Genomic DNA, 15,492 nt, shown 5'->3' with positions numbered 1-15,492 from the left:
GCAACCATTTCAATTGTTTCCAATAATGCTGAAATAAATGAATAAAGCCAAACTAAATCAATATTCAACAGACATGACAAAGTTGTACATATGAAAAGGTAAGCAATTCCCTTTTCATTTAATTCCATCTGTTCTGCTTCATCTGTTGTAGGCTACAGGGCTTTACTGGGAGAACATAAATAATTTTATGGGGCCCCCAATGCATGTAGATGTGATATATTGCAGATAATGTGTGCTTTCTCAGATACTGTGAATAGCTCGAGGAATTTTTTTGCTTTCAAAAGCATCCTAAAAGCATCCTACATTTTATTTTGCAAATTTATATTGTAGCACAATACCATTTGATTAGCTTGGGAGAAATCTCAAGGTCCAAAAGAGCTCCATTACCTGTTTAGAGAGAAGTTCTCTACAGAGAGTATACAAGGTAATAAACTTCCTGGCTAACAAGCGTGCATCAACAAACCCCTCAGCAACCAGCATAATTTCACAAATTAGTTCAATGTCAGGAACAACCATTGCACAGGGTCTAAAAAAGTGTAAGAACCAAAGACAGGGATTAGTATTTAAACATTGTGAGAATAACAAATGCCCATCTCACCTAAATTCAAGACAGTGATGTCTACAAACATTTTAGCAGAGCTCAAGAGAGTCACAATTATGTGTGTCACTCATTGCTAACAAGCACTTTCAAAGCAAAAAAATTACGGCTAATTACTCGTTGGCAATTATTAGCATTTCCTACCAGTGCTATTTCAAAGGAATCAGCTGACGGGGTAGGCTTTGCAAGTCCCCTATAGACAAATCACGAAAATCTAAGATGCTGTTACAGGGAATCTGCAAGATGGCCCTTTATGTTGGTAAAAAGCAAGACTAGACAAACCACCAGTTTCAACTTGATTTTTTCCAGAATGGAATTCTGGCAAAATGATACTGTTCCCAATAGTTCTAATTAGAGTGTGTGTAAAATAATAGTTTATTAGTTTCGTGATGTGAGACCAAATAGCTAATTAAAATACTGCATTAAGCACATAACACAGATGGTTTTGGAACAGTAGGTTATCCAGTGGCGGGGGGACACCTCAGATCACGGGGCCAAATGTGGCCCGCCAAGCCTACCTGGACCTTGGGGCTCTTCCCAAGCCATGCTCTTGAGTATTTTCGCTTGGCTGAAATGTGTCTTTGAACTGGGGCAATACCTCTTGCTTGTAGCGTGCTTATAGAAACCTCCGAATTTTGCATGGCTGGAATGTGACTTCCTTTGTAAAGTTGGCCACATCTGTTGCTTTGACCATTTTTGCTTCTAGCCCAGCCCACCAATGGCATGCAAGCCCCTGGAGGGCTTCCTGCCTACAAGGAAATGTGTCCCTCAAGCTAAAAGTGGTTCCCCACCTTGATCCAGTGAAAGGTCATTGAAAATAAGTCAGTATCAGGCATGGAAGAGACATATTAAGGCAGTTACAATGTACAGGACTGTCTGAAATGTGGATCTCATAGGCCATTTTTTAAAGATCTGAAACAAGAAACCAAAAGTCTGTCCACGGAATGGAAAGCTGGGAACTTAAAAGTTTTTTTTCTTGTTTGGGGTAAAAGAGACATTCAGGAAGGAATGTGCTAAGTCCTCCTGCTGCCCAGGAAGGCAAGGAACTTGTGACTAGCTCTTTGTCCTGCATCATAATAAATGAGTTGTGGGCCTTTTTTTTTTTTTTTTTTTAGTAATAGGGAGATACTGTTCAGTGCTTTAAGAGAATTCAGTTAGTATTAGGTTTTCATCATAACTCATTTATTTTTGTATTGCAACTAGATTTTTCACAGAACAACTTCTTCTACTGCACACTTAGCAAAGATACGGAAAGAATTTCTCTCCCTTGGTTAAGCTAGCAATACTGCAACTTTGGAAAACTCTTTCACACAATCATCATGCAACAAGTCAAGTGCAAATCAAACAACTGACATTAGGTGGCATAAGTGCTCAGAATGTGAATCTGCAGCATACTTGCCTGAAAAGAGCTTTGAGATTTTCAGGTAATTCTGTTCGGCCTGCATAACCTGGGTTCATAGTAATAAATATTCCAACCGATGCTTTCAGTGAAATGTTTTCTCCAAGGAATAAAAATCTGCATCAATTGCACAATATAAGGAAAGAAGTGGCTGAAATTGGTTGGGATTTAAGCAATTCTCTTTGACTCCATTTCCCTCTCAAACACACACACACACACACACACACACACACACACAAACAAACACAAACACAGTGTGGCAGGGACCCAAATTCACATAGCTGGCTCTGAATACCCAAGATGATTTGGGCCTTGTGCTTCACTGCTCACTTACCCCACTCTGGTATTGCATAGCAGAACTTATTTTGAAACTGAGGTGACTTTCAAAACATTCCAAATGAAAATAAAATGTGCTAATGCTATGCTATGGGAGGAACGCTGTTTCATACTGGACAGGGTATGCCTAAACCTTTCAGAATGCCTAATGTAGTTTGGTTTCACTTCTTTTCAGCATTCCATACAACAGTATCAAACAATAACTAAACAATGGATTGAGTCCAGACCTTTAGGTCACATGTTCACCCCAGTGAAATCCATGAAATTTAAGTTAGTTGTAACAAGCAGAGCAAACCTATGCCTAGCTGGGGAGCAGGTAGGTGAAACAGAGCGACAGAGATGTCGCATAGACCTGCCAGGGCAGAAGGTAGGGAAGTAAATTCATACCCCCATTCTTTTCTGGTGCCAGCTCCATGCTGGCATAGCAGAAAGGTTCAGATCAGACTCCTCTCCAGGAGCTAGACCTGTATAGGATCTGGCAGATCCATAATTGACCCTGCTCCACTTCTCTCACACACACCCAGGCTTCCTGATTTGAGTTACAGTATTTGCCAATGGTATTTTCTGCAGAAGAGGTCTCTGCGGTGGAGGCTGGCATAGGTTAACGGACAAGGATGTCTGCTGAATCATAACCCCTTCCATCAGCACAGATCATGAGTAGATCTGCAGCCTAGCTTGTGCGACTAGCTCACTTTGGATCTATCCCAACATGAAGTGTTAACGGTTAAAAATGCTAAATAGGTCTATATATTTCCCAGTGAATAGCTAAGCAAAACAGATTCAATTAATAAACAACCCAAAATTCATAAAAATGAAATTCATAACTAACACGGGGGTAATACACTGCATCATATGCCAGTCAGATTTTTGGATCCAATTTCCAACTAATATCACATGATGTGCAATCATTGCACTTGTTGCTCCATGACTTTAATTGCATTTCAACTGTGAAAAATTGCTTTACAATGTTGTTACGGAGGTATAAAATATTTCTATTTTACATAGTGGAAACCAAGGCCAAGAAATAGTGCCTTCTCCCAGGCCACCTAATCTGTATATGGCACATGCGAGACTTCAGACTAAACTTCCCAGGTGCAAGTTCAATTTCTCCGAATCCATTTTTTATTACCAAATATAATAAATAAATCAGAAGAATTAGGCTTAGCAGGCTGTCACAACTGATACACAGGATTAAAAAAACACACCAATAAAACAGCAGCAAATTATCCTCATTCTAGACAGATAGAAAGATAGACTCAAATGCAAATGCCTTTTCAAAGAGGATGTGAAAGTTCGCACCAGTGGGTGGTTTCTTCATATGCTGCACCATCTTCAAATTACATTGAATACATTAAACAATTTTGAAGGATGTATCTATTAATATACTCACTGCTTTTTCTTATTTCTTATGGCATCATGGATCGTCTTTACTTGCACAGCCACAACGGAAAGAACTTCTACTGAAATTCGGTTGAATTCGTCAAAGCAGCCCCAAGCACCTGTCTGGGCCAAACCTTTATAGATGTTTCCAATGGACTATAATAAATAAATGTATAAAATTCAGATTTATTTATGAAAATGTAAAGTTTTTTTTTCTTATATGTAAAGCATTTACAAGCTGCCCATGTAAATGAGTGATATACAACTAATTAATCACAAAACCCTGTATTATTGCACTTCCGTATAATTTATCTATAGTGGTTGCCTGGTTATTCTGTCTAGTGCATTCAAAAAAATCACAGCATTATGCAGAAGATGACACTGAACTGTGCATGTAGGAACTGGCTTTGTTCTACAGGAAGAAGCAAAGAGTTTGCAATTTGGGACGTAATTCAGGGGACACACGTTCCAATGGTGTGCCTTGATTTTCCTGAACACAAATGAATTCACCCCCTTTTTATTGACTTGTTAAAAGGAATCACATCAATATCCATGTAAAAGAGAGGAGAATAAAAGGCAATCTTGATGCACCTATTCTCTCCCTGCCCCCAATTTGTGGGTTTCATTCCTATGGAGATAAGCTGCAGTTGGGGACAATGCAGCTGCAATGGGATGTCAGGGGCAAGAAGAAGTTTGAGGAGAGGGGTGGTGTGCAGGCAGAGGGCAGGAGGTTGATGCAGAGGATCAAGGGTCAGAAGTTTGTGGGGTTCTGTGCCACCCACGAGGCAGGTGCCGGGCATGGTGGAAGAGTCAAGGGGAAGAGACCAGGCAGCCAGAGACGGGGGAAAGGAGGCAGAAAGAGAATTGCAGGGGATCTCAGAGGTGGAAGAGACTGTGTCAGTCCGAGAGAGAGCCATGCCTTTGGAATCTCCCATATCCATCTGTCTCCATGCACAAGGAGGGGCTTAAAACTCAGAAGGAATCATAGGGCACTTGTCCATACTGCGTCAGATAAGTGAGTTTAAATAAGCTGAAAAGGGTGTGGTAATGCTGTTGCTCCAACTATCTGGGTCGGAGCCTAGGACTGTAGAGGTAGATTGCCTAGCCAGCTAGTTAGCAGGGGCGGCCTGTATAACCCTTGCCCCTGAGGAGCTGATGTACGGTAACTAAGGGCTTTGCCAACAGAGAAATAAACTTCCAAACAATTCTCATAGGACTGCGTGCTCTCAGGACATGGGAACAAAATCTGCTCTGCACATTTTGATATTTGGTGTCCCAGCTTTGCGTGGACAAGTGGAGTCTTCGTAGGTAAGATTCACCTTCAGTTGTGTGGGCAGGCCAGTCCCTCCCCTAACCTGCCTGATCCCCTGGCAACGCCTCCCCAGGCGGGATTGGGCAATTGGCTGAGGTAGGCAAAGACCTCCAGGTATCCAGCCTGGGGAAGAGCGAAGCCAGCCCATACTACCGGAAGCCACACTGGGATCCGGGGAGCTGCGTGCGACCATGTAAAAGGCGCCCCCCATTTGATGTGGCGAGCGGTCATTCCATCAACAGTGGCTACAAAAAGGGATGCAAAAGTCTCTGTGAGCATAACAACACACTTATCATGACAGTCTTCCCTCATACAGCATCCCCTCAATATGGGCTCAGCACCTTGTAATCCATCTGTTCAGAACAGTTGAAGACATAGACCATCATCCCAAGCGCATGGCCCAAATCCTTAGTTGTCTCCGTTTTGCCTGTCCCAGCTGGACCTGCAGGAGCTCCACTCATTGTTAGATTAAGGGACTGCGTAAGAGTGATGTAACACCTTTAACAAGCAAAAGCACAGTTACTATTAACACGCCAACAGCCTATTACTTTAGTGGCTGACATTCCAAATCCACAAAAATGCAGGGACATTATAGTTGATAAACTTGCAGTAAGGGTATCATTATTATAAACTGTTGTTGTTGTTGAATATTTATATCCTCCTATTCTATCATCAAGTACCTAGAGGGGCTGCCTCTTGTTTAAGTCCTCTGTTGTTTAACAATAACACAATTTTTACTTTTGTATTATTATTGTTGTTGTTAAATTTGTATACCACCCTTCATTTGTAGATTTCAGGGCAGTTTACAAAATTAAAATAAATTTTTAAAAACACAAAATATATAATAAAAATAAGAACAAAAACAAACCAAGAATTTCCCCTCCCCTCATGTTTAGCTTCAATTATTTAATTATGTTTCCTTCTTCATACTGCTTTATACAATGTTGCTTAATTTAAGCTTTTATATTAGGTTAGCTTGCTTTTATTGTTTTATACAATGTTGTATGGACTGATTTTTTGAGCTTCCTGATATTATGATTATGTATGACTGCATCTAATATGTTTTGAATGGTTATGCTTACTGTTCATTTGCTATGTTGTGAGCTACTTCTTGTGGAAAAGTGGCTTACAAATAAGCAGATGCCAGATGATAAAACATTTCATTTTATTCGTTACATTTTGCCCATCATTTTCATGATCCTAGAGCAGGTAACAATGTTAAAAGCTAAAACGAAATTAAAGCAATCTACAGTAAAACACAACAGAAAGTAGCCTGCAAAGAAATTGCATCAAGATACAGGAAATTCTTATTCGGCAATAGCACCATAATAGGTACACAGAATCTGGCAAAATATATCCCATCAGTCCCTACTAAAAGCCTGGGAAAATAAAAATGTGTTTAATTAGTGTTGAAAGAGGGCCAAAGACAATGCCAATATATTTCAAAACCCTCCATTAAAAGGTAAAGGTAAAGGGACCCCTGACCATTAGGTCCAGTCATGACCGACTCTGGGGTTGCGGCACTCATCTCGCTTTACTGGCTGAGGGAGCCGGTGTACAGCTTCCGGGTCATGTGGCCAGCATGACTAAGCCACTTCTGGCGAACCAGAGCAGCACACAGAAACGCCATTTACCTTCCCGCCGGAGCGGTACCTATTTATCTACTTGCACTTTGACATTGTTTTGAACTGCTAGGTTGTCAGGAGCAGGGACTGAGCAACCGGAAGCTCACCCTGTCGTGGGGATTCGAACCGCTGAACTTCAGATCGGCAAGTCCTAGGCTCTGTGGTTTAACCCACAGCGCCCCCTGCGCCCCCAAAACCCTCCATTTCACATCTATATATTGGGTAATCTTCCTTTACACATCATTTGTATGAAGGGGTTCAAAGAGCAGATAGGAAGCAGACCCCCACATCTGCAAAAGAGCAATTGCATGTGAACAACTGCTCACATTTAGGTGTGCCATGTGATCTGAACCCCCAATCATGCAGAAGTCCCAATTGCAAGGAACAGCCACCCCTCTGCAGATGCTGAGATGACAAGGCCAGCTACAACAGGTAGTTCCTCATCCTCGGCTACTTCCCATTCCAGCTCAGAATCAGAGCACTATGTTGCTGGCAAACACCAGGTATTTGATTTTTATTTGTGCAGTCTACTCCCAATGTAAGCCTTAAAGTCATGCAAATTCAATAAAATCCTTTTTCACTCCAAGGGATACAACTTTTACCTAGACTCTAAAGAATGTGGGTGCGCAAGAACACATGTCCTTGCCTGCCTCTTTCTGTCTGGTGTGGGGAGGGTACGTGTGAGAAGCAACCAGAGGGGCCGGTGCCCATGGCACTCTCTCAAAATTCCAAACATGCCCATGCACTCAGAAAGGCTGGCAACCTTGTGACTATGGAGCTATAATACAAGAAAGCTGTGATTTCCTGCCAATAGGGGAAAATCCCACTGGGGGTAAAAATAAAACTCTAGGAGGTCTTGTCCAACCATTCTTTGGTGTAAGAACCATTCTTAGGTCCTTGTCATGCAACACAACACATAACTGTTCAGATTATATGGGGGGTACCTTTTATTCCCAACACAATTATTTTACTTTACAATGTGACTGTTTTTGTCAAAATGTCTCATTTGCAATGTTAAGGATTCCTCACAGGGGAGAATGACAGCTCATTTCATGTTTAGCCTTCGCATTCTACAAGACGGATCAAATCGAGGTAGCCCACTATTAGCCAAAGCAGATTTTACCTGTCAGTTAAAGGTGTAATAACCAGCCGAGGGGTATTTCCCAAATACTCATAGTAGTACTGGAACTGAGCATCACATATGTTGGCAAAGCAGTGTTTTTGGGCCCAATCCCATCTATGGCGCAGTTGTGACAGCCAAGCAAAAGCCTGGGAACTGGTGACCTAAAAAAACAAAAACAAATAACCACATCTCCATTGCACAAATACTATGCCGAGGGTGTTAAGAGATGAAAGAAACCAGACATGCCAAAATGTCAAAACTGTCATCACTCATTTTCACGCCTCATCCCCAGTCTTTCCCAAGCAATATCCCTCACACTGGCAATTATAAGGGATTATATGCACTCTTGGGCATTTCCGCACCATACAGAGGCAAGCGTAATGTAACATCTGTTTAATAGAGGCTTTTGTTGCAGCAGACATTACAACTTCTTCTGCCAAGATCTCTTTCACCTTTTACAAGAAACCAACTCTGGGGATTTGATATGACTCAATTTTGTATTTCATATTTCCTTAATAATATCCCCTGGGCTCCATGAAACAATTATATATTTGATGTCTCATTTGTTTCTCACCTGCCCTTTTAATCTCCTACTGTACAGTACTGTCTCTAAAATATCAGTGGAAACAGAGCCCTTTGTGTCACAGGCAGGTGATGTAGGGCTGGTGCCTGCCTTTGGCACACAAATATTTTTTTTCTCAATCGCAGATAGTAAGGTCTACTTATGGTTCCACTATCCCCTTTCTCTCATTCTCCAGTGGAGGGAAGCTGAAACCATCTAACCAGGTGGAGCCCAAAAGATATGCAAGTGCTTACCCATAGACTTACCACGAAACAGAAGCATCAGTGGTTTGTCTGAACAGACCTTTTAAAAGTTTTGCTCATGGCCCATCCCCTGACATCCATGTGTCAAGCACATAAGAGCTCTATGCATGCATATATACATTGTTCCAACCTATGCACTTAGGCTTCCCCACTTGAGACATCCATGTTCAACATAGGGTTACTAGGGTGGTGCTAGCTGCGCGGGTGGCGCTGTGGGTAAAAGCCTCAGCGCCTAGGCTTGCCAATCGAAAGGTTGGCGGTTCGAATCCCCGCGGCGGGGTGCGCTCTCGTTGCTCGGTCCCAGCGCCTGCCAACCTAGCAGTTCAAAAGCACCCCCGGGTGCAAGTAGATAAATAGGGACCGCTTACTGGCAGGAAGGTAAACGGCGTTTCCGTGTGCTGTGCTGGCTCGCCAGATGCAGCTTTGTCACGCTGGCCACGTGACCCAGAAGTGTCTCCGGACAGCGCTGGCCCCCGGCCTCTTGAGTGAGATGGGTGCACATCCCTAGAGTCTGTCAAGACTGGCCCGTATGGGCAGGGGTACCTTTACCTTTACCTAGCTGCCACAGTCTCATTCCCTACTCATGTATGGATCACAACCCATGAGCAAAACTTCTGAAAGCAGTTCCTTTCCTCATCAAATAGCTTCAAAGACACCCAGCTGTTCTGCACCAACAAACTGGTGCCAAGGAGCTGTGACAAAGCAGGAGCTCAAAACTCAAGTTTTACTGGTTCCTGTTCCTACATTGTTCTCAGCTGCCTGCTCCAAGGCCCCCATGGCTTCAGAGATGATAAACAAGTGGTTCTGAGCCCTCCTCCCCGGGGGAGATATATGACACCTGAAGAAGTGACATTTCAGGGAAATAAATGATCCTGAGGCTTTCTCCTCACACCAGACATGGCCTGAGTAAACTGAATGTCCTATGTCAGAGAACCTCACTGATACACATCTTATTTGTGGGAGTAACCACATAACCACCGTTCCCATCATGCCAATCTGATTTTATAAGAAAAAAGAACTCAGGAAGAGGTGTTTGTTGTTTTGTCCTAGTAGCAATTTCCTGGATGTGTTTTAACAGGGGGACAGCTATGCCCTGTATTCCTCTTCTAAATTCAGTGTTGAGTTAATACCCTTGTCTACATACCCTCACCTTCAGCAACAAATGCACATGAGAATCTCTGCAAATTAACCTGCACAACCCATTATTTTTTGTTGAATTATGGAATATGCAGGGAACATGGCCCATATGAGAATGATTGCCAAAGTTTGGCTAACCTGGTGCAGTGCAGTGAGCATTCAATTTTTAAAGCGCACAACCCCAGAGTCGGTCACGACTGGACCTAATGGTCAGGGGTCCCTTTACCTTTTCCTGTATAAATTCCCTTTACCTGTGTAAATTCCCCCCGCAGCATGCACTTTCCAGCCTGTGCCCAACGCGGAAGGTCCCTTTCCAACCCCTCCATCCTCAATAGATCCAGAGATGGAGACCTCAGCCGACCCGACACCCCGCTGGAAGCTCTCCAAGACCCACCAACTTAGAGAGCGAGCGAGCGAGCCAAGCAGGACAGGAGGCCCCGCCCCCGGCCTCCCTCCGCCCGCTCTCTCTTTTGCATATGGCCTCCCATTGGCCAGCGCCCCTCGGGCCACGTTCGTGGCGGCGCTCCCCCCAAAAAAGTGCCCCAAATGTTCCACACACTCACATTCTTCTTACTCAATATTTAGCTGCTCTCCCAATGTTTTTTTATATATATACCATTTTTTCTGTTTGTATTATTTATAATTGTTTTATTGCTTCTACTTTTTCGTTTGCTATTCTAGTTTTAATTTGGTTTGTAAACCATCCAGATAACTATGCAATATGAGTGATACATAAATTTATCCAACGAATAAATAGTTAAATATTGGCTTATTCAAAAAAAAGGCTACGATCAAACCATGATTCATGAACTTGCCTTGATAACAAACCATAGTATTCCTGTCATTCAAATGTAAAAAGGAACTCTGGTTCAAAATAAGTGGATGCTGCCAACCTCCTCCTTCCAGCTATATTGCAGCTAGAGGAGATGAGGAGATGAGCCCAAAGCTCATGACTTGGCATTGCTCATAGTAATTATAGGCTAATGCACATAGCATTAAGCTATAGTTTGTGTTGCAGCCTTAGTCACAGAAGACTAAGTGAAGTTAACGTCAGTAAACATATTTCGGATCACCCTGCATGCATGACAGTTAATAACCTGATCCTCTGGGAAGCATTTACTCATTTATTTCATAAAATCGCAGAGCTGGAAGGGACCCCAAGAGTCATCTAGTCCAATCCCCCACAATGCAGAAATCTCAACACGCAGTCCCTCATCCAAAACTGGACCCAGTTTAGCTTTGCAAATGTGCTAGCAGTTTTATTGCTGCACCACTAGGATGAGTTTTACTTCAAAAAAAGTATATTTGGGATACATTTAGGACTGCAGTAGAGAAAATGAAAAATGAAACAAACAAACAAACAAACAAACATGTAAAATAAAGTAGTATGAACCAGTCCTTGCACCCTGGTATGGAAGACAAGATGGAGATTTAACTTTACCTTCTGAGCAACAAGCTTTGCTACCACATCTCTTGCATGAACATCTATTGTGCAAATAGTCATGATCTTCTGTCTGTCACTTGATGTCAGCTCTCCCAACAATAGAGAGATAAGAGCATTTAGCTGAGTGATCTTGAAAAAGGCACAAGGAAAGAAATGTTATTGAATGGAACTCCACTAGCCTTAAGCACCTCTTGTTGGTTTATTGTATGCAATTAGTTAATTCAACTGCTGTAGCAATTTTGCTGTATAGTAAAGAGGTATGAGCCCCTCATATGCAAAACATGTATATGCAGTACATGCACTAGCTTAGACAATGCTGTGGGGTGCGGGTGGCGCTGTGGGTTAAAGCCTCAGCACCTAGGACTTGCCGATCGAAAGGTCGGCGGTTCAAATCCCCGCGGCGGGGTGCGCTCCCGTTGCTCGGTCCCAGCGCCTGCCAACCTAGCAGTTCAAAAGCACCCCGGGTGCAAGGTAGATAAATAGGGACCGCTTACTAGCGGGAAGGTAAACGGCGTTCCGTGTGCTGCGCTGGCTTGCCAGATGCAGCCTGTCACGCTGGCCACGTGACCCGGAAGTGTCTGCGGACAGCGCTGGCCCCCCGGCCTATAGAGTGAGATGGGCGCACAACCCTAGAGTCTGTCAAGACTGGCCCGTACGGGCAGGGGTACCTTTACCTTTTTAGACAATGCTAGTAACTGGTACTGCAATCAAACAAATGCTTTTATTCCCTTCATTTATATTCATTCTTGCTGTAATACAAGCCTGTGAAAACTACACATTGGCTATTAAGCATAATAAAATTTGTTAGTCTGTAAGGTACCCAAAACTTTTTGTGGTGTGTTTACAAAGACACAGAAACCATCTTATCTATGAACAGGCAAAGGAAATGCTTCTTGTATCACAGATAAAAGTGAGTAGCCAATAAATACAGCTTGACAGGGCATTGTTTAACGCTCTAGCTAAATCACTCCTACGGACATATTTCATTTGTCTTAACACCCGTTAACACAATAGGCAAGAACTGAGTCATAAGGTTTTTGCAGGACTGTGCCACTTCCAGCTTGCATGGAAAGGGGAACTGAATTTTGCAATATTACTCCACGAAGAAAGCTTTGTGCACTACCAAGCCAAGGAAAACAGCAAAAACTGGCCCTTCCTTGACATGTCACTTTTCTATATGAAGGAAGACTCTGTGCTTTGTGGAAGCATTCAAACAAGCAACATCCTACATGTGCACCTGCAACCTAAAGCAGTAAAGTTCAGGTTTACCAACTTGATGTTGCAAGCAGTGGCGGAGGAAGGGGGCAACGGTCTACCCCGGGTGCTATCCCGGGGGGGGGGGGACGACAAACCTGCCCCACCCCCGATGCCACAGCGCGCGGAGAATCGCCCTCCCTGCAGCTTGCCCTGACGCCGGTATGTAGCGGCGCTGCACGTGCACAGTACGGAGTGGTGCCACGCATGCGCCGCCAGGCGGTTTGCCCTGCCCCTCGACACATCCAAACCAGGTGCCGGAGAGCCTTCCTTCGCCCCTAGTTGCAAGCTTTGTAAACGAGCTCTGTTTTACATATGGCTTGACTGTTACATAAATAAGGAATCTATCAATACTTGTTTCTTATGATAATCCTTCAAGGCTGTTTCAAACCCTTCTTCCAGCCTGTCAAATGCTATTCCCACATCAGTGGTCCACCAGATTTGAGAGCCAGTGAGTGCTACTTGTGCAGGATAGTCAAAGATCCACTGGTCTCTGGGCTTTTCCTCATAGACAGCTACAGCTTCTGTGATGTGATGACGCACCGTTTCACACATGACTTCTTCAAGGCGTTTTAGCCAGGTTTCCACCTTTTGGAAAAACAAACCATTGCAGACGTTAGGTTTGGGTGCAGACTAATTTAGGTGGACTTGTCCCTTGGAAGTCGTGCCAAACTTGCCCCACTGATTACAAAGAGACCCAAATTAGCTTGTAGTCAACCTACAGTGCCAATTCTGAATTAACAGAGTTTGAATTGTGGGAATGTCCAGTGTCCATATATTCCCTCTGCCCACCCCTCCTTCCCTCATGTGCTCAAATTCTCTCTGCCACTTCCAAATGTATGTAAACCAAGCAAGTAACAACCAGTTGAGGTTTGACACTAAATCAGAAGAAAAGGAAAGGAAAGGAACTGGAATGCCCGTGTGGAGGGTAATGGGAGAGAATGTGAGTACAGGTCTCATTCGCAAAGCAGCAAACCATGGTTTGCCCCTGCATTTAAAGCAACCCATGGTATATGGTATCCTAGATGAACATTACAAAATAAACGACTTTCGCACAGTTTTCCCATCCTCACAGCCACCTGAGCTTAGCAATATTTCTGTTGGAAATTGCTTATAATTCTGCTGAGACATTAAGTCTCACTATGAAGAGATGCAAGAGGCCACTGAAGAAATTGCTTATGGGTGCTCTTTCCAGCACTGTGGTGCCTGTTCAACTCTTCGGTATTCTGGAGAGATGCAGATGTTGAAGCAAGGCAGACAATGGATGGACAAGCCAAGACCTACTGTGAAGCCAGCTGCACATGTTACAGCTCATTATCATGCTTCTTATGTTGCAGTGCCGACAGTGAAAAAGACTGGTGTTGTTACCACCACTGCATTCTCAAATACCAGTCCAGTGGCCCTCTCCAGGGTAGTCCTGGGTTTATTAAGCAGACATACTTGCACAAATAGAACAATCACAACAGCGAGACGTTGAATTCCTCCTTCGGATTAGTTGGCTTATTATTATTATTTTAAAGCATCCTACCTGTCTTAAAAAAGAAGTGATCTACCCACGTGTGTGTGATTTGGGAGGGGGAGAGTTGTTTTGAAAAGTTTGTTGCAAAGATGCATAATTACATTGTTAAACATTTCAATACCCAACAGACTTATTGTTTTCCCTTGTAACTTCATGTTTTTTAAAACCAGGTGGTAGATAAGAGGGTTGTTGTTGTTTTAAAAAAAGCAAAAGAATTTATGGAGGCAAAATTTCATTATGTATATATATTCATGCCTCATCAGAAATATGTTTCAGGTACTCTTATAGCACCACCTTATGAAAGTCTACTCAAAAGTAAGTCCTATTGAATTCAGTGGGTACATCTGTACAATATTGCAGCTTCCAATCACCCTTCTCTGGTAAAGCAGTATGAATGTTTCCACCCCAATTTACTTTCACATTTCCTCCAATTTTAGCAGATAGGTATAGTTTTGCCATCAAAAAAACCAACATACCTGGCCACCACACTTGAATTCAGCAGTGAATGGGACATATTCCTTTTCTTTGCTGTACATTCCTAGGGCAATATTGCTGGGCTGCTCTTTGTCATCTTGAAATTTAAGATCAGCAGTGTTGTCAAAAAGTTTAATAAGATGACAAGTCACCTGCATTCAAATAGCAGCATACAATTAAGGAACTCAGTCACCCCAGGTTTGCTCAGATTTTAATCACCTTCTCTTTCACTTTCTGCTATCGCATTTCTTTGCAGATAATGCTTTAAACACGATTACAAGAAACTTTACCTGTTTTGGCTGTGCTCCTTTTGAGAGAATGTCAAGCAGATCAGCAGATGAAACGAAATAGAACCGAGGAAAAGCTAAGCGTTTGGTTTCCAAGTATTCAGCGAGAGCTTTTTCACAAAGAGAAAGCCTGAAAATAAAAAGGGGAACACTTTGGATATTCACATTTAATTATCTATGGCAGTTTTTGCACCAAAACATGTACGTATGTATGTATGGAAGCTGGTTTTCAAGGACAGTAGCATTCATTTTTATGCTTATCTACTTCCACTGAGTTCAATGGGGCTTATTTTTCACTTAAGTATGTACAGCACTGCAGCCAGTGGCAGATGGGGTAGTGTAGCCTTGCCTCCCTGTGGCGGAGTCAGTTCTGCATACTGGGAGGGGCTGGGTGGCAACAAGATTTAAATATGCTGGCAGGAGCACCCAACAGTCTCTGCTGTTGCATGTGCCCCATGCCCTTCATCTCCCAGCACTACTACTGATTGCAACCTTAAATCGCTTGCCTTCAGCATAGCAATATGAATGTTTGTCAGTGTTCAACTGTGCCACAAGAAAAAATACATAAACAATACAACTGCAACTGAAAACAGCCCATACTTTTTATTAAACAATTTATACACCACTTAACAAGAAGAGACCAATGCAGTCCCCAAACTGCACCTGAACACACACTGAAATAGATCCAGGTAATTTGTATCTTTCAGGAATACCTGTAACTTCTTGGCTACCACCTTACCGAAAAAGGAGCGTTTTGGACCAGGCAGCATTTACTTACA

The 15,492-nt window shown here is 42.9% G+C and overlaps 1 protein-coding gene across 1 annotated transcript in view; it reads right to left on the bottom strand.

The window, feature by feature from the left end:
- The window catches only part of DNAH11 (dynein axonemal heavy chain 11), a 145,622-nt gene that overhangs the window by 87,370 nt on the left and 42,760 nt on the right, over positions 1-15,492 (bottom strand). Inside the window, exons 28-36 of the mRNA XM_083705188.1 lie at positions 14,717-14,843; positions 14,429-14,578; positions 12,788-13,021; positions 11,177-11,308; positions 7,774-7,934; positions 5,367-5,523; positions 3,724-3,869; positions 1,998-2,114; positions 388-526 (exon numbers count right to left, since the gene is read on the bottom strand). Of these exons, the coding sequence (XP_083561314.1) occupies positions 388-526; positions 1,998-2,114; positions 3,724-3,869; positions 5,367-5,523; positions 7,774-7,934; positions 11,177-11,308; positions 12,788-13,021; positions 14,429-14,578; positions 14,717-14,843 (1,363 nt within the window). The remainder of the gene's footprint in view (positions 1-387; positions 527-1,997; positions 2,115-3,723; positions 3,870-5,366; positions 5,524-7,773; positions 7,935-11,176; positions 11,309-12,787; positions 13,022-14,428; positions 14,579-14,716; positions 14,844-15,492) is intronic.

Source organism: Podarcis gaigeae (genome assembly GCF_964106915.1).
Source record: "Podarcis gaigeae genome assembly, chromosome: 12".
Taxonomy (NCBI): domain Eukaryota; kingdom Metazoa; phylum Chordata; class Lepidosauria; order Squamata; family Lacertidae; genus Podarcis; species Podarcis gaigeae.
This window is presented reverse-complemented; position numbering and strand designations above follow the sequence as displayed.